This window comes from Cetorhinus maximus, chromosome 23 (assembly GCF_964194155.1).
Source record: "Cetorhinus maximus chromosome 23, sCetMax3.hap1.1, whole genome shotgun sequence".
NCBI classification, from domain to species: domain Eukaryota; kingdom Metazoa; phylum Chordata; class Chondrichthyes; order Lamniformes; family Cetorhinidae; genus Cetorhinus; species Cetorhinus maximus.
The window spans coordinates 9,620,440-9,648,136 of NC_135901.1; the positions used below are offsets into that span (position 1 = coordinate 9,620,440).

At 44.3% G+C, this 27,697-nt stretch overlaps 1 protein-coding gene and 2 non-coding genes across 3 annotated transcripts; all 3 read left to right on the plus strand.

Annotated features, from left to right (window-relative positions):
* The first annotated feature begins 1,317 nt into the window (after nt 1-1,317).
* On the plus strand, nt 1,318-16,082 carry LOC144697786 (uncharacterized). The gene is made up of 4 exons (XM_078569782.1): nt 1,318-1,457; nt 1,844-2,474; nt 2,541-2,909; nt 15,108-16,082. Exons 2-4 carry the CDS (start codon nt 2,199-2,201, stop codon nt 16,080-16,082), a joined length of 1,620 nt encoding a protein of 539 aa, XP_078425908.1. The 5' UTR covers nt 1,318-1,457; nt 1,844-2,198.
* Nucleotides 16,083-19,805: 3,723 nt separating this feature from the next.
* trnav-aac (transfer RNA valine (anticodon AAC)) lies at nt 19,806-19,878 on the plus strand. The gene has a single exon. It is a non-coding gene; the product is annotated as a tRNA-Val (tRNA).
* Nucleotides 19,879-21,507: 1,629 nt separating this feature from the next.
* Nucleotides 21,508-21,580, plus strand: trnav-cac (transfer RNA valine (anticodon CAC)). The gene has a single exon. It is a non-coding gene; the product is annotated as a tRNA-Val (tRNA).
* The last annotated feature ends 6,117 nt before the right edge of the window (nt 21,581-27,697 follow it).

Here is a 27,697-nt window from a genome sequence, read left to right on the forward strand (position 1 = left end):
TCAAGTGCAACTTGATACAAAAACAGGCCCAATCTCAATGTGGTGATGAATATTTTCGTTCACCAATTAAGCTTTGAGCGACACTGTTACAATCGATAATTTTCCATGTGCCCCATCAATGCCTACATGAGTCCAGTGTGATTACTCAGCACTCGATGGCATTCTGAGCATGTGCAGTACAAGTGGTTGATGTGGCGCATGCTGATCAGGAGCCAGTAGGAGATGACAATGAATTACAGAGAATATCGAATCCAGAAACAGAGCATTCTGTTCAACTGACCTGTGCTAGTGTTTACGTTCTGCTTAAGAGACATTCCATTCCATCAACCTCTTGTCTGCTTTTCAGTATTACTTTCTTTCAGGTACCAGCACTGAATTAAAAGCAAAATACTGTGGATACTGGAAATCTGAAATAAAAACGGAAAGAGATGGAAAAACTCAACAGGTTGGGAAACCGATACGTTGAATTTTGTTCCCAATTCAAGTTATCAATGGCGGGTTATATACCCAGAATACCCAGCGCTCCAGAAAGTCCCCAATAAATGACTATAGGAGTCCAGTGCGCAGGTGCAGTGTGGGTGTGCGCTCTGAGCATGCTCAGTGTCAGTCATGGTGACAGAGTGAGGAGGAGCGGACGGTTCGGGAGGCGGGAGGAGATTGTGAGCACAGGGTAGGAATGGAAACCGCGGCTGGACTGGGAACTGGAGCAACTTCTGGGGTAGGCCCCAGGCCCCGTGTTTACCCCGCGGTGACAGGCCCGGGGGGGGAGGGAGCGATGGAGCCGGCGGCTGGACGGGGAGGATTTGGAAACACTTTGTGGATCCGCAAACCCTGAGGAATAATTGTCAGCTCCTGGTTTGCAGCTGCGGGGCTTCTCCCTCCCGGGAACAGGCCCAGGTTAACGGCCGCCATCCTGGGGCAGCGAGTGGAGGATGGTTCACATCAGAGGATGGGGGAGGGAGGACAATAAATAAGAGGTTACACTTTGGGCTCAAATCAATGAGGATCTGATCTGTGGGAAGGAAGGAAACCCTGGGAGGTGGGCGGGGAGGATTCAGAAACACCCGCTGGAGGCCCCAAACCCTCAATAAGAACCTGCAGGTCCCGCGTTTGCAGCTCGGGGACTTTTTGCTTTACGTGCGGCCATCTTGGTGAAGCAACAGAGAGTGGGCGGGGCTTCAGGGTCCCAGTGACCAGGAGAGAAAATGATTGATTTTATTTACCTGCAGAGTGGCTGGAGAACTGAATCGAGCCAGATTGCAGGGAGGCAAAAAACTGGCAGTTGAGGAAAGAAATGTTGGAGACGGTGTGATGGGTTCTGATTTTAGTCCATGGAGGTGGGAGTGTGTATGGGACATGGATTTACAGTTTTGGGGAACAAGAGGAAAATATATGCCATCAAGGGGAAGCGATGGTGTCGTGGTAATGTCACTGGACTAGTAATCCAAAGGCCCAAGGTAATGCTCTGGGGACATATGTTCAAATCCCCTCACGTCAGCTGGTGGAATTTAAATTCAATTAATAAATCTGGAATTATAAGCTCGTCCCAGTGATGATGACCATGAAACTGTCATTGAGCATTGTAAAAACCTATTTGGTTCAGTAATGTCCTTTAGGAAATCTGCCTGGTCTGATCTACATGTAATTGACTCTGAAATGCCCTCTGAAATGGCCTTGCAAACTACTCAGTTCAAGGGTAATCAGGGATGGGCAACAAATGTTGGCCTTCCCAGCGATGCCAACATCCTGAGAAAGAATATTTTAAAAAACTGGAATTGACTACCCTGAATTTCTACACCCTGCTTACACTTATAACAATAAATTTTGTAAACTCTTTTTGCAGGTATTAGAAGGGAAAGATTTGTAGAAGGAGAAATATAAACAAGCATCTTGGTTTGAGTCACTTGATTATTCTGGACGTGAATATCATGAACCTTTGAATGTGGAAGGAGAAATGTTTGTCTCTTTTGTCTGTGGAAAAGATTTCAAACATCAGTGTGACTGGAAAAACACCAATACACATACACACCAGAGTGAGAATGTTTCAGTGAACTGACTGTGGAAAGAGCTTTAACCAGTTACACAGCCTGAAAAAATATCACACCAATAACAATGGGGAGAAACCATTCACGTGTTCTGTGTGTGGATGAGGCTTCAACTTATTGTCCAACCTGGAGAGACACAAGGACACCCACACCATGGAGAAACCGTGGAAATGTGCGGACCATGGGAAAAGATTCAATTCATCATCTCAACTGGAAATCCATCGACGCATTCACACCGGGGAGAAGCCATTCAGCTGTTCCGTGTGTCGGAAGGGATTTGCTAAGACAACCTACCTGATGTTACACCAGAGAATTCACACTGAGGAGAGGCCCTTCAGCTGCACTTACTGTGGGAAGAGGTTCAATCGTTCATCCACCCTTGCAACACACCAACGAATTCACACTGGGGAGAAGCCGTGCACCTGTTCCGTGTGTGGGGAGGGACTCACTCGGTCATCCAGCCTTTGGACACACCAGCAAGTTCACACTTAGGAGGAGAAGCCATTCAGCTGCACTTACTGCGGAAAGAGTTTTGGGCAGTCGTCTACCCTCACTGTGCACCAGCGCACTCACACTGGGGAGAGACCGTTCACCTGCTCCGTGTGTGGGAAGAAGTTTTCTCAGCCATTCGACCTGGTGAGACACCAGCGACTTCACACTGGGGAGAGACCGTTCACCTGCTCCCTGTGTGGGAAGGGATTCACTCGGTTATTCACCCTCCAGTCACACCACCGAATTCACACTGAGGAGAATCCATTCAGCTGCACTACTTGTGGAAAGAGTTTCAGGCAGTCATCCAACCTTCTGACTCACCAACGCACTCACACTGGGGAGAGACCTTTCACCTGCTTCTCGTGTGGGAAAGCATTCACAAGGTCCTTCAGCCTGCTGAGACATCGGCAAATTCATCAGTGACTGCAGGGGTTGGATTCTGTTGTTATTGCTGCTGTTAATCACATCCAGGATTGATAGTATTGTGAAATATTGTGTGCAGTTTTGGTCTCCTCACCTAAGAAAGGATATACTTACCATAGAGGGAGTACAGTGAAGGTTCACCAGGCTGATTCCGAGGATTGTAGGATTGTCATCTGAGGAGAGATTGGGCCGACTAGTCCTGTATTCACTGGAGCTTAAAAGAACGAGAGGGGATCTATTTGAAACATAGGAAATTCTGACAGGGCTGGACAGACTGGATGCAGGGTGATGTTTCCTCTGGCTGGGGACGGGAAGGGGTGTGGGGGTGTGTCTAGAACAAGGGATCCATCTCAGGATACTGGGTAGAACATTTAGGACTGAGATGAGGAGAAACTCCTTCACTCAGTGCGTGGTGAGCCTGTGGAATTCTCCGCCACAGAAGACTGTGGAAGCCGAGTCTTAGAATATATTTAAGAAGGAAATTAATAGATTTCTGGACTCTAAAGGTATCAAAGGGAATGCCAAGAGAGTGGGAGGATGGTGTTGAGATAGAGGATCAGCCATGATCATATTGAATGGCAGAGCAGGTTCGAGGGCCGAGTGACCTACTCCTGCTCCTATTTTCTATGTTTCCATATCAGGTTTGTTCCTGCTTACGTTAACAACCCCTATAACTGGCTGGAGTTTAACATTCTGGAGATGTCACTGATTTTCATGTGTCCTCTTTTTAAAAGCTCCATCTGTGATCTTTCCTCTCTCAACTGGAACTCGTTTACAATAAAATAATGAACTTTCACTTCAATCCTAAATTGGTCTTTGGTGCATAATCTACAATTCAGTGTCTGAAATGTTCCACTGATTCACATCTCCAATTAGAAAGTGCTGATTAATCCTTGCTGACAATTCTTACTGACTTCCACATTCTTCACCGTGACACCTCCATTATGAAATTAAGTTATCAAAGCAGAATCAAAATAGTAAAATATTTTACAGGCACATCAATAAAAGCTTCCTCGATCAACATTGATATTGATGAAGTTTGGAAGTCGCTGAGTTCTGACACAGCAGCAGCAACATTTGGTAAACGTGGAACCCACAACAAAGGCTGGTTTGAGAACTAATCAGCAGAGATGAATCTATCATTGAAGTAAAAAGCAAAGCCTACCTGATGCATAACATTAACCCAACAGCTAGAACCCCCTGTAACTTGAATGTAGCCAAGACAGTCGTGTAGAAGACAGGGAGATACTGTTCAATGTCATGAAGCTATTAATGTCAATAATATTTTGGAAAATATTTTTCTTTTAAAATAGAGGTTTAGTCTGTGGGTGTGTCTTAATTGTATTAAAGCCAGCTAGTCTGGGTGCTTTGATATGTGCTAGTTTTGATATGCAAGCGAGAGAGCGTGCATTTCCATTATTTGAATGGAGCACTCAAGAAGTGGGGTGAAAATTGACACTTTTCTAGCAGCTACCAAGCAATATGTTTATATTACTCATAAAATTGGTATTATGAAAGGGGTTTTATTGTTAAAAGGTGAAGTTCAAAGAGGTTGTTGATACAATGAGAACTAACATTCAGTGGGGCTGGTAGGTTTAATTTCAGTAGTATTCGGCTGTGCAGGCAGAGGCAATGTAAGGTCAAAAGACAGCTGCAAGCCTACAACTGGCTCCAAAGTGAAAAGAACCTCATTTTGAATTCGTAAGGTGAAAATGCTTTGCCTGGTGTTTGGTTAAGTCTATGGGTTGCTGTTGCCTTAATGGAGATTAGTTTGGGAATTTTTAAAAAACTATAACAGTAGTCATTTGTAGCCATGTGTATATGTTTTAACCTGTGTAAATTAATAACTGTTTCAATTAGTTCAATGTAAAACCTCGAGAGCTGATGGTCTGATTCCTGAATTTAAGGTCGCACCTCAAACATAACACTTAAAATTATAGGTTATGACAGTTGTTTAAAGTTTCCCCCTGGGATTTTTAAATAACTCTACTTCACCAACTGCATTGGTCATAACAGCAAATAAACACTGGATCGACCTGTGTCAAGAAGTTCAACCAGCCTGCGATGTAGGATATCTATGTGCTATGTAGAGATTGGATGAACAGGGCACTTGGTTCGACCATCACCAAAGTTGACTCCCACTGAACTCCTATGGTGAAGTGCTCACCAACAGAAGTAATCAGATGTCCTGCTAGGTTGAACATTACTGTGATCTGTACACCCATGAGATGGACATCTCCCAGTCTCTGTTTGACTCTCCAGTAACTTCCTGTCATGGTTAGTTAGACAAGGAATCCTCATCACTCGAGCTTGAAAAGGCCATTGATTGTTCAGCAAACAGAAAGTCACCCGGCTTATTGGAATTCCAGCTGAACTGCTCAAGCATGGAAAGTCCCATCTATTGTTAGCACCCACTTCTCTGTTGGGAGGTAGGAACCATTCCACATGCGTGACACAAAAATCATAATAATAACCAAAAACAAAGGTGACAGAAGAGATTGTGACTACAGGGCCATCTCACACCTTAGCGTCACTAGGAAGACCTTCACTAGGGTCATGTTTTAAAGGCTTTATCTTTTTGCAGACCGAGTCTATGGAGAACCACAGTGGTGTTTCTTGCTGGTAGTTCTACAGTGGACATGATCTTCTCCATACACCAGCTACAAGAGAAGTTGGAAGAAGAAGAAAGGAAGAGCAATAGTGATAGGGGATTCGTTAGTTAAGGGAACAGAGAGGTGTTTCTGCGGCAGTCAACATGACTCCAGGATGGTATGTTACCTTCCTGGTGCCAAGGTCAAGGATGTCACCGAGTGGGTGCAGGCTATTCTACTTGGGGAGGGTGAACAGCCAGAGATCGTGGTCCACGTTGGTACCAATCACTTAAATAGGAAGAGGGATGTTGTCCTGCAGACAGAAATTAGGGAGCTAGGTAGAAAATTAGCAAGCAGGACCTCAAATGTATTATTCTCCATATTACTTCCAGTGCCATGTGCAAGTGAGTATAGAAATAGGAGGATAAGGCAGATGAATGTGTGGCTGGAAAGATGTTGCAGGAGGGAGGGCTTTAGATTCCTGGAACACTGGGACTGGCTCTGAGGGAAGATGGCACCTGTACAAGCCGGAAGGGTTGCAGCTGGACAGAGCCAGGACTGAGCTCCTTAAGGTGTGTTTACTTGTCCTTTTGCGGGGGGGGGGGGGGGGGGGGGTTGGGTGGGAAAGGGGGACGGGTCGAGGGGGGGGGGGCGCTTCAAACTAATTCAGCAGGGGTGTGGGAACCAGGAGGGAGTATTAGAGAGTAATGCCAAGGTTCACAAAATACTGGGAGAGACAGATAACACTAGAATAGCAAATAGGGAGTGAGGGAGAAAGTAATGCACTCAAGATCAGGGTTGTACTATATGTATGTGAATGCACGGAGTATAGTAGATAAGATTGCTGAGTTACAGGCGCAGATTGCCATGTTACGTTGTGGCGATGACAGATAGCTGGCTCAGGAAAGGGCAGGACTGGGTGTTAAATATTCCTGGGAACAACGTGTTCAGGAAAGATAGGGCAGGAAGAAAAGCAGGAGGGTGGCTGTATTGATTAAGGAAAGCATTGCAGTGCTGGAGAAAGAGGATGTCCCAGAGGGTTCAAGGTCAGAATCAATTTGGCTAGAGCTAAGGAACAAAAAGGGTGCAATTACATTGCTCAGTGTAGTCTATAGACCAGCAACTAGTGGGAAGGATGTAGAGGACTAAATCTGCAGGGAAATAGCAGAGAGGTGCAAACATTATAGAGTAGTTATAATGGCGGACTTTAATTTCCTGAATATAGACTGAAGTAGTGATAGTGTAAAGAGTAGAGAGGGGAAAGAGTTCCTAGGGTTTGTTCAGGCAAATTTTCTACAGCATGTGTCTAGTCCAACAAGAAAGGAAGCACTGCCAGAACTGGTTCTTGGAAATGATGTGAGTCAAGTAGATCAGGTGTCAGTGGGGGAATATTCAGGAGACAATGATCATTCTATCATAAGGTTTAGGATGATGATAGAAAAGGACAATGTGCAATGCAGAGTAAGAATAATTAACTGGGGGAGGACCGACTTCAATAGAGCAAGAACAGAACTGGGCTGGATAGACTGGTACCAAAAGTTGGTAGGAAGAGGTAGCTGAACAATGGGCTACCTTCAAAGCAGAAATGGTTCGAGGTATGTTCCCTCAAAAAGGAAAGGTAGGGCAAATAAATCCAGAGCTCCCTGGATGAAAAATGAGATAGAAGTTAAGATAAAGGAGAAAAAGTGTGCAGATGACACGGTGTCAGATAGAAAATACAATTGGGAACCAATCAGACTACAGAAGGTTCAGAAGGGAGGTGAAAATGCAAATAAGAGAAGAAAGGAGGGGTCATGAGAAAAAAACTGGAGCCAACATAAAGGGGAATGCCAAAGTCTTCGATAGGTACATAAAAGGATAGTAAAGGGAGGAATAGGGTCGATTAGGGGCCAAAAGGGGGGATTACACATGGAGGTAGGGTGAGATGTTAAATGAATATTTCGCATCTGACTTTACCAAAGAAGCAGATGCCACACAGGCCACGGTGCAGACGGGGAACCTCTGTCACTGGAAGGGTCAAAATTGATAAGGGAGAAGTCTTGGTTGAACTGTTGGTACTTAAAGTTGACAAGGCACGGTGACTGGATGAGATGCATCCAAGGATATTGAAAGAAGTGAGAGTGGAAATCGCAAGGGCACTGGCCACAATCGTTCAGTCTTCCTTTGACTCAGGGGAGGTGCCAGAGGACTGGAGAATTGCAAACATTACACCCTTGCTCAAAAAGGGTAAGGATAAGCCCAACATTTACAGACCAGTCAGTTTAACTTCGTTGGTGGAGAAGCTTCCAGAGAAAATTATTCAGGATAGAATTAGTCGTCACATGGAAGAATGTGGGTTGATTAGGAAGAGCCAGCAAGTATTTCTAAAGGGGAAATCCTGTTTAACAAACTTGCTGGAGTTCTTTGAAGAGGTAACAAGAAGGTTGATGAGGGTAATGCTCTTGATGTATTTATGGACTTTCAAAAGGCATTCAATACAGTGCTGCACAACAGACTTGTGAGAAAAGTTATCGTTCATGGAATAAAAAGGACAATAGTAACGCGAATACATAATTGGCTGAGTAATAGGAAACAGAGAGTAATGGTCAATGGATACTTTTCTGGCTGGTGGAAGGTTTCTATTGGAGATCCCCACAGGTCGGTATTGGGACCCTTGCTTTTTGTGACCAATATTAATGATCTAGATCTTGGTGTGCCGGGGCCAATTTCAAATTTTGCGGATGATAATAAACTTGGAAGCACTGTAAACTGTGAGGCAGACAGCAAAGAACTTCAAAAGGACATAGGCAAGTTGGTGGAGCGGGCAGATAGATAGCAGATGAAGTTCAATGTGGAGAAGTGTGAGATGATGTATTTTGGTAGAAAGAACATGGAGAGGCAATATAAAATAAGGGGTACAATTCTAAAGAGGGTGCAGGAGCAGTTGGGCCTGCGTGTATACGTGCATAGATCATTGAAGGTGGCAGGACAGGTGAAGAGAGCCGTTAATAAAGCATACAGTATTCTGGTCTTTTAATGGGGCATAGAGTACAAGAGCAAGGAGATTATGCTGAATTTAGATAAGGCACTAGCTAGACCTCACCTGGAGTATTGTGTACAGTTCTGGGTGCCACAGTATAGGAAGGATGTGATGCATTGGAGAGAGTGAAGACGAGGTTTACAAGAATGGTTCCAGGGATGTGAATCTTCAGTTATGAAGATAGATTGGAGAGGGGGGGGTGGGGGTGGGGTGGGGTGGTGGGGGTGTGTGGGGGGGGGGGGGCGGGGGGGTTGGGGGGGCGGGGTGGTGGGGGGCGGGGGGGGTTGTGGGGGGGCGGAGGCGGTGTGGGGGGGGCGGGGGGGTTTGGGGGGGCGGGGGGTTGGGGGGGTGGGGGGAGGGGGGGGTGGGGGGAGTGGGAGGGGGCGGGTTGGGGTGGGGGGGGCGGGGGGGGCGGGGGGTTGGGACAAGAGAGCTAGATAGAGGGCCAGTGATAGGTGGAGATAACCAAAAGATGTCACAGACAAAAGGACACAGAGTTGTTGAAGGTGGTGATATTATCTGAAGGAATGTGCTAATTAACGGTAGAAAGCAGGGCAAGCAAGGTACAGATAGCCCTGGTGGGGGTGGGGGTGATGGAATCGAAAAAGGTTAAAAGGTAGAGATAAACCAATGGATGGAAATACATTTAAAATTAATGGAAATAGGTGGGAAAAGAAAAATCTATATAAATTATTGGAAAAATCAAAAAGGAGGGGGAAAAATCAGAAAGGGGGTGGGGATGGAGGAGACAGTTCATGATCTAAAATTGTTGAACTCAATATTCAGTCTGAAAGGATGTAAAGTGCCGAGTCGGAAGATGAGGTGCTGTTCCTCCAGTTTGCGTTGAGCGTCACTGGAACGATGTAGCAAGCCAAGGACGGACATGTGGGCATGAGAGCAGGGTGGAGTGTTGAAATGGCAAGCGTCAGGGAGGTCTGGGTAATGCTTGCGGACAGAACGAAGGTGTTCTGCAAAGCGGTCACCCAGTCTGCGTTTGGTCTCTCCAATGTTGAGGAAACCGCATTAGGAGCAACGAGTGCAGTAGACTAAGTTAAGGGAAGTAAAGGTGAAATGCTTCTTCACTTGAAATGAGTGTTTGGGCCCTTGGATGGTGAGGAGAGGGGAAGTAAAGGAGCAGGTGTTGCATCTTCTGCTGTTGCATGGGAAGGTGCCGTGGGAGGGGGTTGAGGTGTAGGGGGTGATGGAGGAGTGGGCCAGGGTGTCACGGAGGGAACGATCCCTACGGAATGCCGCCGGGGGGGTGAAGGGAAGATGTGTTTGGTGGGGTCATCATGCCGGAGTTGGCGGAAATGGCAGAGGATGATCCTTTGAATGCAGAGGCTGGTGGGGTGATAAGTGAGGACAAGGGGGACCCTATCATGTTTCTGGGAGGGAGAAGAAGGTCTGAGGGCGGATGCGCGGGAGATGGGCCGGACACGGTTGAGGGCTCTGTCAACCACTGTGTGTGGAAAACCTCGGTTAAGGAAGAAGGAGGACATGTCAGAGGAACTGTTTTTGAAAGTGGCATCATCAGAACAGATGCAACGGAGGCGAAGAAACTGAGAGAATGGGATGGAGTCCTTACAGGAAGCGGGGTGTGAGGAGCTGTAGTCTAGGTAGCTGTGGGAGTCGGTAGGCATGTAATGGATATTGGTGGACAGGCTATCATAAGAGGCCCTTGGGCCCATCGAGTCTGCACCGACACGTGAGAAACACCTGATCTACCTATCTAATCCCATTTACCAGCACTTGGCCCATAGCCTTTAATGTTATGATGTGCCAAGTGCTCATCCAGGCACTTTTTAAAGGATAAAATCAAAATACTGCGGATGCTGGAAATCTAGAACAAAAACAAAAATACCTGGAAAAACTCAGCAGGTCTGACAGCATCTGCGGAGAGGGATACAGTTGACATTTCAAGTCCGTATGACCCTTCATCAGAATTAAGACAAATAGAAATGAGATGAAATATAAGCTGGTAGAAGGGTGTGGGGCAGGAGAGGTCGACAGGGGCCAGTGATAGGTGTAGGCCCAAGAAGAGATTTCCAGCTTTTAAAGGGTGTGAGGCATCCCGCCTCCACCACCCTCCCAGGAAGCACATTCCAGACCGTCACCACCTTCTGGGTAAAAACCTTTTTCCTCACATCCCCCCTAAACCTCCTTCCCCTCACCTTGAGCTTATGTCCCCTCGTGACTGATCCTTCAACTAAGGGGAACAGCAGCTCCCTATCCACCCTGTCTATGCCCCTCATAATCTTGTACACCTCGATCAGGTCTCCCCTCAGTCTTCTCTGCTCCAATGAAAACAACCCAGGTCTATCCAACCTCTCTTCATAACTTAAATGTTTTATCCCAGGCAACATCCTGGTGAATCTCCTCTGCATCCCCTCCAGTGTAATCATATTCTTCCTATAATGTGGCTACCAGAACTGCACACAGTACTCCAGCTGTGGCCTCATTAAGGTTCTACACAACTCCAACATGACCTCCCTACTTTTGTAATCTATGCCTCAATTGAAAAAGGCAAATGCCCCGTCCGCCTTTTTTACCACCCCACTGACATACCCCTCCGCCTTCAGAGATCTATGAACACACATGCCAAGGCCCCTTTGTTCCTCAGGACTTCCTAGTGTCATGCCATTCATTGAATACTTCCTTGTCAAATTACTCCTTCCAAAGTGTATCACCTCACATTTCTCAGGGTTAAATTCCATCTGCCACTTATCTGCCCATTTGACTATTCTGTCTATATATTCCTGTAGCCCAAGACACTCCCAAAGTAATTGGGAGAGCAAACAGGGGTTATGAGAAAGCTCTAGCTGGAAAGGCAGGGAAAATCCCAAGATATTCCATAAGTATATCAATAGGGAGAGGATAACCAGGAAAAGGGTCGGGCCCATTATGGACCAAGGGGGAAATCTATGGGTGGAGCCAGAGTGACAATCTGGAATGCACTGCCTGGGAGGGTGGTGGAGGCGAGTTGCCTCACATCCTTTAAAAAGTACTTGGATGAGCACTTGGCACATCATAACATTCAAGGCTGTGGGATAAGTGCTGGTAAATGGGATTAGGTAGGTCAGGTGTTTCTCACGTGTTGGCGCTGACTCGATGGGCCGAAGGGCCTCTTCTGCACTTTGTGATTCTGTGATTAAGCTCCATCCTGCACTTTCTCTATTCCACTAATGCCTCCGCTGATTTGCTCCCCTTGTGCCTGCTAAAAGCCTCTCTTTTCCTTCTCATTGTATCCTGAATATCTCTGGTCATCCATGGTTCTCTGGGCTTGTTACTCCTTCATATCACCCTAGAGGAAACATGTTGAGCCTGTACCCTTCCCATTTCCTTTTCGAACGCCCCCCACTGCTCTTCTGTAGATTTCCCCACAAGTAGCTGTTCCTAGTCTACCTTGGCCAGATCCTGCTTTATTTTACTTATTTTAGTAAAATAAAGCAGGATTTGCAAAAAGTTTTTTGCAACTTGTCTATTTTGTCCAAAACAAGCTTAAATTGTACCATGTTGTGGTCACTATCACTAAAATGCTCCCCACGTGCGCGTTCATCCCTTTCCCTGTCAGCAGGAGGAGAGAATATTGTGAATGTATATCCTGGACTGACAGGGATGTATTTTGAAAACTCTTTTTACAGGGGGTTAAAAGGGAAGGATTTACACACACCAAACGCAAACCAAGAGAAATGTATTTTTCCTCTCAATGTCTAATCTGGACTGACAGTCATGAATTTTGGAAATTTCTTTTCCAGGGTATTAGAGGCAGAGGATTGACGGACGGGAACTCAAACCAAACACCACGTCAAGATCTGACGGAGCCATTTGATTCATCAGGACCTGAATATCATCAAACTTTTAATGTGGAAGGTAAACAACTTATCTGTTCTACCTGTGTGCAAAGATTTCAAGTAAGGGTAAGAATAATTAACTGGGGGAAAGCCAACTTCAATGGGGTAAGAATGGATCTGACCCAGGTAAGTTGGAATTTCAAAGGGAATGGAGTTTAAAAATCGGGAAATCTTGCTCAAACTATGTAAGGCACTAGTTGGACCACACCTAGAATACTGTGAAGAGTATTGGTCCCCTTCTCTAAGCAAAGATATGCTGGCATTGGAGGCAGTCCAGAGAAGGCTCTCGAGGTTGATCCCGGGTATGGAGGGATTTTCTTATGAGGAGATGTTGAGTAGGCTGGGCCTGTACTCAGTGGAGTTTAGAAGTGTGAGAGGTGACCTTATTGAAACATATAAGATTCTTAGGGGTCTTGACAGGGTAGATGCTGAATGGGAGAGTCTAGGAACAGGGGACATCATCTCAGAGTAAAGGGTCGCTCATTTAAGACAGAGACAATAAAGAATTTCTTCTCTCAGTGGGTAGTGAATCTGGAATTCTTTACCGCAGAGGCCTGTGGAGGTTGGGTCGTTAAGTATATTCAAGGCTGAAATAGACAGATTTTTAACCTGTAAGATAATCAAGGGCTATGCAGGAAAGTGGAGTTGAGGATTATCAGATCAGCCTTGACCTCATTGAATGGCAGAGCAGATTCGATGGGCCGAATAGCCTACTTCTGCTCCTACATCTTATGGTCTTATGAATCAAAAGTTGGCAGGTGAAACTGTAACTGAACAATGCACTGCCGTCAAAGAAGAGAGAGTTCTGACACAGTAAAGATATATTGCCATGAAGGGGAAAGGTAGGGTAAACAAATCCACAGCCCCCTTGATGAGAAAAGAGATAGAGATTGAGATAAAGGAGAAAAAGTGTGCTTATGACACATGTTAGCTGGATAATAAAACCAAGAACCAGGCTGAATAGAGAAGGTTCAGAGGGATTTGGAAAACCAAATAAGAAAAGCAAAGAGAGCATGAAAAGAGACTGAAAGCAAACATGGAAATAAATCAAGAAGTCTTCCATGGGCATGTAAATAGTAAAAGAGTGGTAAAAGGAGGAGTGGAGGCAATTAGGGATCAAAGAGGTGATTTAGGCATGGAGGCAGGGGGTATGGATGAGGTATTAAATGAATATTTTGTATCTGCCTTTACCAAGGAAAAATATGCTGCACAGGTGATTCTGAAAGAGGATATAGTTCAGACCCTTATGGTGTTTAAAATTGATAAGGAGGAGATATTGGATAGTCTGTCTGACAAAGTTGACAAAACCCCAGGACTGGATGAGATGCATCCAAGGATACTGAGGGGAAATGAGAGTGGAAATTGTGGAAGCGCTGGCCATAATTTTCCAGTCTTCCTGAGATTCAGAGTTGCTGACACAGGGACTGGAGAATTGCAAATGTTACAACTTTGTTCAAAAAAGGTGTAAAGAGAAGCCCAGCAACTACAGAGCAGTCAGTTTAATCTCGGTGCTGGGGAAGCTTCCAGAAATGGTCATTCAGGACATATTTAATAGTCACTTGAGAAAATGTGGGTTAATTAAGGAAAGCCAGCATGGATTTGTTAAGGGAAAGTCACGTTTAACTAAGTTGCTTTAGGTTTTTGATGAAGTAACAGAAAGTGTTGTTCAGGGTAATGCTGTTAATGTTGTGTTACATGGACTTCCAAATGGCATTAGATAAAGTACCATGCAACAAACTTGTGAGCAAAGATTATAGCTCATGGGATAAAAGGGACAGCAGCAACATGGATACGAAATTGGCTGAGTGACAGGAAACAGAGAGTCATGGTTAATGGATGTTTTTCAGACTGGAGGAAGGTTAAGAGCGGAGTTCCCCAGGAGTCAGTGTTCGGACCCGCGCTGTTCCTGATACATATAAATAACCCAGACCTCAGTGTTCAGGCACAGTTTTGAAATTTGTGGACAGAGTCTTGAGTGGGTATAGACCACGTAGCAGGTTCCCTTCCCTGAGATGAGGAAAAATTTCTTCACTCGGAGGGTGGTCAACCTGTGGAGTTCTCTACCACAGAAGCCTGTGGAGGCCGGGTCACTGAGTATAGCCAAGGAAGAAATTGATCATTTTTTGGATATTCGGGGCATCAGGGGGTTTAGAGAGAAAGCAAGAATATGGCGTTGAGATAGAGGAACAGCCATGATCATATTGAATGGTGGAGCAGGCTCAAAGGGCTGAATGGCCTACTTCTGCTCCTAATTTCTATGTTTCTGAAGGAAATTAGTGAACCAGTTGGGTTTTTAGGACAATCCAGCAGTTTTCATAGTCACTTTTTCCTGGTGCCGGCCCACAAATTACCAGATTCATTAAGCTCAATTTCACAACCTGTTTTTGTAGGTTCTCTCCCACTCACTTTTTCTGTTTTAAATCAATTTCACAGGGTATTAGAAGGAGAGGATTTGCAGTCGGGAAATTCAAACCAAACATCACATCAGAATCTGACAGAGTCGCGCAATTTATCATAACCTAAATATTGGATTTTGAACATGGAAGGAAAAAGCACCGTTCACAGTGGAGAGAAACTGTACACATGTTGTGTGTGTGGACGAGGCTTCAGCCAATCATCTGACCTGTCAGAACATAAATGCCGTCACAACGGGATGAAACCATGGAAATGTGTGGAATGTGGGAAGGGATTCAAATCCCCGTCTGACCTGGAAAGTCATTGCCGCACTCACACTGGGGAGAAACCGTTCACCTGCTCCAAGTGTGGGAAGGGATTCACTCGTTCGTCCTATCTGCTGATACACCAGCGAGTTCACTCTGGGGAGAGGCCATTCACCTGTTCTAAGTGTGGTAAGGGATTCATTCAGTCATCCAACCTGTGGACACACCAGCGAGTTCACACTGAGGAGAGACCTTTTAAATGTCCGGACTGCGGGAAGTGCTATAAAGGTTCCATGGAACTGATGCGCCATCAACGTGTTCACACTGACGAGAGACCATTCAGGAGCTCTCACTGCGGGACTGGGTTCAGGTGGTTGTCTCAACTCACTGCACACAAGCAGAGTCACACTGGGGAGAGGCCGTTCACCTGCTCTGTGTGTGGGAAGGGATTCACTCAGCAATCCCATCTGCTGACACACCAGCGAGTTCACACAGATGAGAGACCTTTTAAATGCCCAGACTGTGGGAAGTGTTGCAAAAGCTCCCAGGACCTGATGTCTCATCAAAGTGTTCACACTGGGGAGAGGCCGTTCAGGTGCTCTCACTGCGGGACTGGGTTCAAGCAATCATCTCAACTCATTGTACACCAGCGAATTCACATTGGGGAGTGGCTGTTCACCTGCCCTGAGTGTGGGAAGGGATTCACTCAGTTATCTACCCTGCTAACACACCACCGGGTTCACACTGTGGGGCAACCATTCATCTGCCTTGAATGTGGGAAGGGATTCACCCACCCATCCAACCTTCTGAGACACCAGCGAGTTCATACTGGGGAGAGGCCGTTCACCTGCTCTGAATGTGGGAAGGGTTTTACCCAGTCATCCAACCTGCTGACACACCAGCGAGTTCACACTGGGGAGAGACCATTTACATGCTCTGAATGTGGGAAGGGGTTTGCTTATTTATCTACACTGCAGAGACACCAACATGTTCATAAGTAACGACAATGGTTGGATTTTTCTGTTAATCACATTCAGGACTGAATTATGTGTATTGGGGTCTGTTTCTGATTATATTAATAAACTCCAGACCAGTTATCCGGGCTGATATTGTAGATAAAGGTCAATTAGATTAGCTTTGTGTTAAACACACAGTGTCTTGAGTCTTTTCAATATTTCTAACCCAAGTTAGTTCCTTCTGAAGTGCTCTCTCTCACCCCTGTCCCCTCCATCCTCACCTCCAACAACAAGTGTGAGGAGCTCATGGAGCTTCTTTGTCACTAAGATTGAGACAATCTGATCAGCTGCCTCTGATGCTTCCTTCCTTCCCTCATCGGCAGTGGTTGTGATTATATGAATTAGATTTTTACATAATCACTTGGTAAGTGATCGGGTGTTCCTGAACATTTGTCAGAAAATTGTTCCATTATCATTCTCACAGTGACTGTATCTTGCAGACCAAGTGATTCTATCTACACCAGCCTTTCTGGAGAAGATCACCAGAGAAGAGTGAAGACATTACAGTCCACAACCCAGCTCATAGTGGTGCACACATCTGATAAATCCAATTAAAATGCAGAGTATATAGGTCTGCTACAGGTTTATTGATATACATTGATTATCAATCAGAAGAAATATGAACTAGAGTTCCTGGGTCCCCTGTTTGAAACCAGGCAGAAGCATTACCAAAACATATTTTAAGTGTGAGCAATAATTCATCTTTATTGTTAAATATTAACTGTATGTAATACCTTACAGCCATGTGACATTAGCTCTTCCCCTCTACAGTCTGTACACACTGAAACTAGACAGAATCTTCCACTTGTTTCCATTTCCAGTCCTGATGGTTCAGAAAGCTTCCCTGAAACCTGCACTTGCCAGCTGATGTGTGTAAGTTTATTAAAGGCTCCTGCAGCATGATCTCCATCACGAACAGTCGGTCAAAGCTACATTTCAGACAGGGCAACAAACCCATCAATGTTTCTGTCTTCCCTGCTCCATCGTGAGTGAGACAGGGAAAAGCAGTAGGATTTTGCCTCACCCTCACCAATCACCCACTGCGAACAGAAAGCAGTGATAGCAACTTCAATCAGCGGGTTACTGCCCATCCCTGGGATGCAAGATACTCCAATATGGGCCAAACCTCCTAATACACCAAGCACAGATTCAGATTATTAACTTTAAACGTTGCTGCTGTTTTCCGGAGTGAACCCCAGCTCTCCATTCCTCCGGTAGTGTCACCGCATTTAAATGGAGTCTGTCTCCATCCCGCTTTGTTAAAATCACAGTTGTTGGGTTAGGAGTGAAAACTGCTCTTTTCTTCACTGGAAGAGTGGGAGAGCAGTTTGTAGGTGCGGGTCTGATATGCAATGAATGATGATTGAATATTTTTAAGGCAGAGGTCGATAGATTCTTGTTAGGCAAGGGAATCAAAGGCTATCGGGGTTAGATGGGAATGTGGAAATCGAAACACAAGAAGATCAGCCATGATCTTATTGAATGACGGAGCAGGCTCAAGGGGCCAAATGGTCTAGTCCTGTTCCTATTTCTTACACTCTTATGACAGTTTAAAAGTGGCAAGTTCCACTCAAGCCCCTGCACCAACAGAACCGCTCAGAGTCACAGAATTAGAATAGTCACTTCCTGGAGGGCTGATAGCATCGGGTCCACATCTGATGGGATCCAGTTGAGAATGGTCTAATTCATAAAATTACAGAAGGGAAATTAAGGAACTGCACCTGAAACTATCCAAGTCACAGTGAAGATTTCTTTTCCTGTGTTACTTGTGTGGCTTGTTCAATGAAATGTTTGTCCCGGGTAATGGAAGGGAAGGATTGAGAGTTTTCAGTGTGGGACAGAACTGAGAGCAGAGAGAACTGATTGATACAGAATGGCATCATCATCCCTTTTGTGCTTTTTTCATTCATTCATGGGATGTAGGCAGTACTGACTGGGCCAACATTATATTGGCTATTCCTAATTGCTCTTGAGAACCGAACGGGTTGCTCAGCCATTTCAGAGTCAACCACATCATTGTGCATCTAGATTCACATGTAGGCCTGACCAGGTAAGGACAGCAGATTTCCTAAAGGACATTCGTGAATCAGATGGGTTTTTAATGACAATTGATGGTTTCATCATTTAGACTTTTAACTCAAATTTCACCACCTGCCATGGTGGGATTCAAACACTACCCATGGCCTTTGGAGTACTAGTCCAGTGACAATACCAGTCCGCTGCCCCCTCCATCTCCTCTGCCCCTCCCAACCTATCACAGACCTCCCTTTTGTTCTTTCCTCCTCTCCTCTATCTGTTTCAAACCTGTTACATATCTAGCATTTACCAGTTTTGATATAGCATAGTGGTATTTTCACTGGACTGGTATTTCAGAGACCTCGGGTAATGCTCTAGTCGTCCAACCATAGCAGATGGTGAAATTTTAATTCAACAAAAATCTGGAATTAAAAGTCTACAAAACCCCATCTGGTTCACTAGTGTCCTTTCGGGAAGGAAATCCGCTGTCCTTACCTGGACTAGCCTACATGTGGCTGACTCTTAACTGCCCCCTGAAAAAATGGGCAATTTAAGGATGGGCAATAAATGCTGGCTTAGCCAGTGATGCCCACATCCCATGAACGAATAAGAAAAAAACCATTAACTCTGTTTCTCTCTCTGCCTGCTATTTCCAGCTTTTCCTGATTGAAAAGGCAGGAATCACTCTGTAAAAAAGAAAAAAAGGGAAGATCTGTGATAGAGAGCGAGGCAGGATGGATAAACTGACACAAGACTGATGGACAGGGCAGCACGGAGCTGGTGATGGTGGACCCGGGTGGTTCGGAGTCAATGCTTTCTCCATCACGGCCTGGGCTCGATGGCCGGTGACCAAAGGTTAACCAAACTAACCAGTTTGTGTGAGAAACCTGTCAGCAGTGTCAGTGAACTGAAGGGCAGTAACGGGTAAAGAGATGATCATCAGTGATTTGAAGGCTTGCTTGTCAGCTTCCCTGATCAGTCCAATCATTGGAAACCTCCAAACATTCTGGCAGCTCAGCACTGCCCTGTTTGCGACACAAATATTTATCCTCTGTAAGATTCCGGTCCAGGAACAAAATTATTTCAAACCAAATGAATTAAACGAACAATTGAAGCACGTGATCTTGGCAGGGCTCTGCTAAACTCGGGAACAAATATTTTCCTCTGTAATATCGCACCGTCGATTGAAGGGCTGTGGAGCAAAAGTAATAAGATTGTAAAAATACTAAGGTTGAAAAAGTAACACTTTCGCAAATTCGATGAGATCAATTGTATAATTACATCATGTTCATCTGGCGAAGTATATTAGGAACCCAAGTCCAAATCGTCGTGTGAACCTTGTGAATTAAGGCAAACCAGGCATGGATTCTGCAGAAACGACTTTTTCAAAAGGGAATTCAGCAATTTCATGAAAGGGAGGGAAAAACTGGTTCATTAAGAGAGAGAAGCAAATTGCGATTAATTAGTGTGCTCGTTTAAAAAGGGGCCTCGGATCGGATGTTGGAAGGGCCTCTTATGCCTTTGCATGAATACATGGTGCTAGGCCATTTTATGATGACATTGTTACATCAGTCTCGCTGCAGCGTTCCTGAGAATCGCAGCTGTACTTAATTTCTCCGCAACAGAGTCTCAGATTGCTGCAGCGTTACAGCGCAGTTTAGCATGCCAGACAGGCTCAATAACACCACGGCAGTTTCTGTAGTGTAGTGGTTATCACGTTCGCCTAACACGCGAAAGGTCCGCGGTTCGAAACCGGGCAGGAACATTATGAAAACTTACTCATTAAATTGTGAGGATAATTTGCATCGTTGAAGCTTACCTGAATCTCCAATGTTGCAGGCATAATGCATTTGCTCTCACCGAGGTCATAAAACACGTGCAGCAAAATCAGAATACCCGCATAAACTCAGCAGACCGGGCAGCATCTGCGGAGAGGAAAACAGTTAATAAATAGAAAAGAGGTGAAATATATAAGAGAGATGCGATTTTATATATCACCTCTTTTCTATTTTTACTTAGTTCTGTTGAAGAATCATACGGACTCGAAACGTTAACTATGTTCCTCTCCGCAAATGCTGCCAGGCCTGCTGAGTTTTTCCAGGTATTTTTATTTTTGTTTTGGATTTCCAGCACCCGCAGTTTTTTGCTTTTATCTGCAGCAAAGTCAGTACGTCTTTCGATGCAGCTTAACAGTTACTCACCATGTCAAAGGTGTCTCATTGTAACGTGTGCTCACAAAGACAGACAAAGAGTGATCAGATCTAATTAACGCATCATTCTCAAGCCTGTTCCCAATAAAATTCTTGGATTTTGTTTAAAAGCTAATTGTGCTCTATTTCAAATGAGCACCATATGATTTGCATTCCCTGTTGACTGACATTCTTTCGTCTATCAGTCATGTTTGCAATTCGGGGCTGGTGTATATTTCAGAGAGTCTCAATTCAGACGAAGGCATCAATAACAGATAAAATATGAATATTAAATATAGAATAATGGAACAAATACTGAGTTTCTTTAATTTCGTCTTCCAAGGATGAGAAGGATGTTCCTAATGATTGAGCAGAAAGCATTGCACCCGGAGACATTTGCTGGACGGACACGTCTACATTTTGAAATTCAAAACAAGCTGAGGCACCAGGGTGAAATCAACAGTTGCTTCCCTGCAACAAGTGACATAGACCCTCAGTCCAACCATTGGAAACCTCCAAACAGCCTGGTAGCTCAGCACTGCCCTGTTTGTTCCACAAATATTTGTCCTCTGTTAGATTCCGGTCCAGGAACAAAATTATTTCAAACCAAATGAAGTAAACGAACAATTGAAGCACGCGATCTTGGCAGGGCCCTGTTAAACTCCGGAACAAACATTTTCCTCTGTAATATCGCACCCTCGGTTGAAGGGGTATGGAGCAAAAGTAATAAGATTGTAAAAATAGTAAGGTTAAAAATAACACTTTCGCAAATTCGGTATCAGATCAATTGCATAATTACATGTTCATCTGGTGAAGTATATTAGGAACCCAAGTCCAAATCGTCATGTGAACCTTGTGAATTAAGGCAAACCAGGCATGGATTCTGCAGTAACGACTTTTTCAAAAGAGAATTGAGTAATTTAATGAAAGGGAGAAGAAATAGATCATTTAGAGAGAGAAGCAAATTGTGATGAATTAGTTTTCTCGTTAAAAAAGAGACGTGAGTTCGGATGTTAGAAGGGACTCTTTTGCCATTATATGGATACATGGTGCTAGGCCATTTTATGATGACATTGTTACATCAGTCTCGCTGCAGCGTTCCTGAGAACAGCAGCTGTATTCCATTTCTCCGCAATATAGACCCAGATTGCTGCTGAGTTACAGCGCAGTTTAGCATTCCGGACAGGATCATTCAAACTGTGGCAGTTTCTGTAGTGTAGTGGTTATCACGTTCGCCTCACACGCGAAAGGTCCCCGGTTCGAAACCGGGTAGAAACATTATGAAAACTTACTCATTAAATAGTGAGGATGATTTGAGTCGTTGAAGCTTACCTGAATCTCCCATGTTGCAGGCAATATTTGCTCTCACCGAGGTCACAAAATGAATGCAGCAAAATCAGCACGTGCTGAGATTCCATGACACATTTGAGTGGATAGATGTTCGTATTTCACTGCGCTCACATATTAGCAGTTCGTTTAGTCAACAAGATAAATCAATGGATCTTTCGATGCAGCTTAAGAAAGTTACTCACCATGTCAAAGGTGTCTCAGTGTAATGTGTGCTCATAAATACAGACAAAGAGGGTTCAGATCTAATTAACGCATCATTCTCAAGCCTGTTCCCTGTAAAATTCTTTGATTTTGTTGAAATGCTGACTGTTATACTACATCTCAAATCAGACCCATATCAAATGCATTACCTGGTGACTTACATTCTTTTGTTTGCCAGTCAAGTTTGCAATTCGATGCTGTCTATTTCAGAGAGCCTCAAGTCAACCAAGGGCATCAATATCAAATACATTAATACTGAATGGTGAATAAGGTAAAAAAATTGCTGAGAAAAGTTTGTTGAATTTCTTCTGCTGAGGAGAAGTGTGTTCATAATGATTGAGCGGAAAGCATTGCTGCCTAAGACATTTGCTGGACCGAGCCTTCTGCATTTTGAAATTCAAACAAACTGAGGCACCAGGTGGAAACCAAGAGTTGTCTTCCTGTAACAAATGACATGACCTCTCAGTCTAACCATTGGAATCCTCCAAACATTCTGGTAGATCATCACTTTTTCCTAAACAAATATGTATTCTGTAAGATACCTTCCCAGAACAAATGCATTTTAAACCAAATAAACGAAACAAACTATGCCAGCCTTTGATCATGGCAGGGCTCTGTTGAACTGTAACAATGATTTCCCACTGTGATATAACACCCTCGATTAGCGGTTTGTGGAAAAAATGTAATTAGATTGTATAAATCAACTCAGAAATAATGAGATGTTTGATCAGAAAAATAAGCACTTTTGTCAATTCGATATGAAATCAACAGAAAAAGTAAATAATGTTCATATGCATAGCTATGTAAGAAGCACTAGTCTAAATCTTCATGGCATTGGGTGAGGGAAACAGTGTTAATTGAGGTAAACTAGGCATGGAATCTGCAGAATCTCCTTTTTCAAAAGGGAATTGTGCAATTAATTGATATTCAGAATAATAACAGGTTTACTAAAAGAGGGAAGGAAACTGAGATTAATTCGTTTGCTCTTAAAAAAGCTGATCGAGAGAGGATTATGGAAGGGCCCCGTATGCCATTGAATAGATACATGGTGCTTTGCCGTTTTATGATTACATTGTTATATGAATCTTTCTGCAGCATCCCTGATAATACCAGCTGAATTCCATTTCACCGAAACAGAGACCCAGAGTGCTGCTGCATGACAGCATGGCTTAACATTCCGGATAGGCCCTGGTCAGTCGGACAGCTCACCCTTCATTCTCCCCTGATTCCGTTTCCTAAAGAGTTTGTAAATATTCACAGAACTGGAGACTGGGTTTCCTGCTTTGGTTCCTCCTCCATTTTTCCACCTGCCAACGAACAACATTTTCCAAAATCTCGTCACAATGTTCCGCCTTGCACCATGTTCAGGGGTGAACACATTCAGTTTTGTAGAGAGACTATAAAGGCCGGGATCGTTTTCTTTAGAGCAAGGCAGGTTAAACTGAGTTTTCATGGTGTTGTTTAAAATTATTGGGCTGAGGAAGGGATCGGCGGCGGGCGGTTTGATAGAGCAGTTAGGGAGAAACTGTTTCCACTCTCGAGGGTCAGTCACCAGAGGATTGGAGTTTCTGATAATTAAATAAAGACAGGCTTGCATTTATATAGCACCTTTCCCGACCAGCGGATGTCTCAAATCGCTTTCCAGTCAATGAAGGACATTGTGGAGTGTCGTCATTGTGGCAATATCGGAAACACGGCTGCCAATCACCGCTCAGCAAACTCCCACAAACATTAACGTCATAATGAGCGGAGAATGTGTCTTTGTGACGTTGATTGAGGGATAAACATTGACCAGGAAGCGGGGAGAAATCCCCTGCACTTCTTTCAAATAGGCTCATGGCATCTTTTACATTCTGGCGCCTACATCCCGTTCATGTCTCTTTTTTCCGTACTGAATATGAAAGGAGGGATGTCACTAGACCTGCACCGAGTCGTGGCTTCCTCGGTTCCCTGGTAGTTTTTCCTCTTCCTCTATTCTGAAGCCCGATACAAAGTGATTCTGTGGCATATCTGCCATTTCCTCGGTTTCAATTACAGTATCGCTTGTCTTGCTAGTCTTTAGGAGCACTCATTGCTATTAGCCATCTTTGAGACGGGGAGTAAGTATGTAAGCAAACTGCTAATAGGTCTACCGAGTGACAGTTGAAAATGGTTCATAAACTTTACTGTTTCGTGTGTGATGAAATGTGCTTCTTTTTCGTTTGTGGGATGTTTTTCAGCGCATCTGGAAGAGCAATTGCCACGTGGCCGTACGATACTGTATTTAATATTTAACAACACAAGTGAATTATCGAACTTCTCTTCACATTTACATGTACAGGTTTTGATAATGTTTCTGTCCAATTTCAAACCGGGGTCCTTTTGTGTGTTTGGCGAACGTGATAAGCACCACACGACAGAATCACTCCGCTGCCGAAACCCAATGGACTGTCCGCAATGTTAACCTGCGCGGTCATGCAGCAGCACTTTGGGTCTTTGTTTTGAAGAAATGGAATTCAGCTGCTACAATCAGTAATTCTGGAATCAGACTGATTTAGCAATGTCATCTTCAAATGACACAGCGCATTAGGAGACAATTCGGCCCATCGTGTCTATGTCAGTTTTTTACAAAGAGCTTTCCAATTCGCCCTAATTTCCTTCTCTTCTTCCATAACCCTGATTTTTCTCCCTTTTCAGTTCCCTTTTGAAAACTCTGAGTGAAGAGAAACAATATTGAAAGAGGAGCAGGAGTTTCTGCAGTGCCCATGCGCACTGTGTGATCATTAACAAAGTTTCCCAGACCCAAAGACATTAAGAGTTGGACTTTAGATTCCGATATAATTTTTGAACCAAAAATGTATTTATGCAGCTGATTTCATACCGAACTTTCCAAAGAGATTGATTCAGATCAAGCATGTCCTCGTTTTTCTCAGTCGCTCTATACAATCTAATTCCCCTTGCTGTACAACCTGTTACAGAGGCTGTTATAGAAAAGAGGGAAAGGTTTGCTGCAGCTGCATAAAGCCCTGGTTAGATCACACCTGGAGGACTGTGGATAGTTCTGGGAACGGCACCTTATAAAGGATCAATATTTGTCTTGAAAGTTTCAGAGAAGCCGCATTGATTCTGTTGGTGGGTTTGGAAATTGAAAGTTGTACATCCGCAGCTTGTGGCACTATTTCCCCTCACTGTTCACTTCATGTTCATGTCGAACACACTCGATGCAGTTATTGGCTGAACAAGTTTTCTGTGTTTTAACTAAACGCTGATATTCGGCGCTCCCGCTCCTGCCGCCCGGGTTTGGCCCTCATCAGGGAATGTTGTTTTCTTGTTGCTGTGTGAACTGTCACAATGAACTAATCCCGGAGTCTCTTTCCCCCGGGATCTATAAAACTCGTCACGTCTCTTCCTTCATTCTCACTCGTTCATTCCAAGTTTGAGTCGGTTCTCCTTTCGGGTTCTTCAACAAATCCATTTGGACGGACAAGTGGCAGCTGAAATTTAAGATCCGGAAGTGTGAAGCGATTCATTTTGGCCGGAGAGGAGAGGAAACTGAAAATTAAGGTTACAATTTTAAAGGGGCTTCTATGTTGCACAGCGAGTGGTTCGTATCTGGAATATATCAATTCGGTTCAGTTCCACGAGGGGGTGGACGCATTTTTACCATCGCAAACTTCATTCACATTAGTTGTGTAGCTTCACATTAAAAAGGTTCAGGGAGAAAAAGCAGGTAGGGAAGATGCAAGAGGAGATTGTTTCTTTCGAGATGTTTTTACATTGGAGGCCGTTCAGTTACTGAGCGTTACAAAGTGGACGGCGTTTGAAATTTCCAGTCAAGGCAATGACAATTTTAGACGTCGCAGTGGCCGAGCGGTCTAGGGCGCTGGATTTAAGTTTCAGTCTGTATGGAGGCGTGGCTTGAAATCCCATCGCTGCCAGAGTTTCAGACTGTCCGTATTTTCAATCAATTTTGCCATCCCCTTCAGTCATTGAGTTGGAGAGGGCTGCAGCACAGAAAAAGGCCCTTCGGCCCATTGAGTCTGCGCCGATCAAACAAATACCTAATTATTCCAATCCAAATACTTCTTAAATGTTATGAGGGTTTCTGCCTCGATCACCCTTTCAGGCAGTGAGTTCCAGATTCCCACCACCCTCTGGGTGAGAAAATTCTTCCTCGCATCCCCTCTAAACTTCCTACCCTCTACCTTAAAATCCGTCCACCAAGGGGATAAGTTCGTTCCTGTGTGCCCTATTATGCCCCTCATAATTTTATGCACCTCAATCATGTCCCCCCTGTGTGTGTTCGGTGTGCAGTGCTCCATTCTGGCGGAAAGATCGAGGAGAGGCAGCAGAAATTGCAGGACAGCCAGGAATAGATGGGGCTGCATTTCTTCATTCCCTTCTGTAAACCCTCTGTCGTTTTATGTACAGAACATTAAAAGGTACATGGCGACGATGTACGGAACTGACTTGCTTATGTAATGGGTTTGAAACCCTTTAGAGTTTCCTGGTACAGGTGAAAATCCGACATTTTGAACCTGCAAGCTACATTTAGTAGTTTACATTTCTCACTGTTCCTGTTTTAAGAATGAGTTACAGAAATGATTATCTATTAACTGGACTAAAAAACCTTTCAAACGCTTCCCTGTATTTTTCATTTACGTTCATCCCTTGGCATTCACCAAATTTGCAGTTGGAAATGGAACAAAAACGGAGCCAATTTGGTGACATCCTTGATTTCTGGATGTTTGTCTCCCCTTAGGCCGCTGTCACTATCGGTGTCTATGTCTGTGTGTGTTCCTCTGCATGTGTCAATGTGATTCAGTTCCCTGAGGGGGATGAATGCATTTTTACCATCATAAACTTTACTCACTTTCGTTGTGCATCTTCATAGTAAATGGCACAGAGAATAACAGTAGGTTTAAAAGTTGGAAGAAGGCCTTAACCTTTCTGGCGCTGTTGGCGTAACCCATGGTTAAAATAGTGGACTTATCAAACCAGATGCCGTGAGTTCGATCCCTGCTGGTGCCTGTGGATAAAGTTTAGCTGATGGAAGCGGTGGAAATGTAAACTGTGGGGAGGAGTATCTCGGTTGTGAAGAGATTTAGATACGTCAGGGTAACAAGGAGAGAACATGGGAGAATACTTTCCAGATGTGCAAAGCTATTACGAAGGTCTGACAGAAATTGAAAAATTGCTGAACTATTTAGGCACAACAAGTAATTAGGAAAGCTAATAGATCGTTATCATTTGCTGTGAGGGGAATTGAAGTAAGAAGGTTATACTTCAGTTGTACAGGACAGTGATATCAGGAGTACTGTGTAGAGTATTGGCCTCCTTATTTAAGGAAAATGTAAATGCGTTAGAAGCAGTTCAGAGAAGGCTTACTGAACTAATAGCAAGAATGGGCGGCTTGTCTTATGAGGAAAGGTGGCAGGCTAGGCCTGCATCCGTTGGAGTTAGAAGGCTAAGAGGCGACTTGATCGAAATCTTTCAGATCCCGAGGGGTCTTGACAGGGTGGATGTGGAGAGGATCTTTCGTCTTGTGGGAAAATTTAGAACTAGGGGTCACTTTAAAAATAAGGGGTCGCTCATTTAAGACAGAGATGAAAGAAGTTTTTTCTCACAGGGTCGTGAGTACTAGTAACTCTCTCCTTCAAAAGGCAGTGGAAGCAGAGTCTTTGAATATTTTTAAGGCAGAGCTAGATTGATTCTTGATCAACAAGGGGGTGAAAGGTGATCGGGGTAAGCAGCAGGTTTCAATCAGATCAGCCGTGATCTTATTGAATGGCGGAGAAGGCTTGAAGGGCCGAGTATCCTACTCCTGCTCCGAGTTCATATGTTCACATGTTCTTTGAGTCCAGA

Bases quoted from the DNA above. Each gene is read 5' to 3' on its own strand.
- LOC144697786 (XM_078569782.1), top strand. From the start codon at position 2,199: ATGGAGAAACCGTGGAAATGTGCGGACCATGGGAAAAGATTCAATTCA. The intron at 2,475-2,540 runs GTGTGTGGGGAG...CACACTTAGGAG, and splicing joins AGAAGCCGTGCACCTGTTCC to GAGAAGCCATTCAGCTGCAC. The intron at 2,910-15,107 runs GCATTCACAAGG...GAATGTGGGAAG, and splicing joins CCTGCTTCTCGTGTGGGAAA to GGATTCAAATCCCCGTCTGA.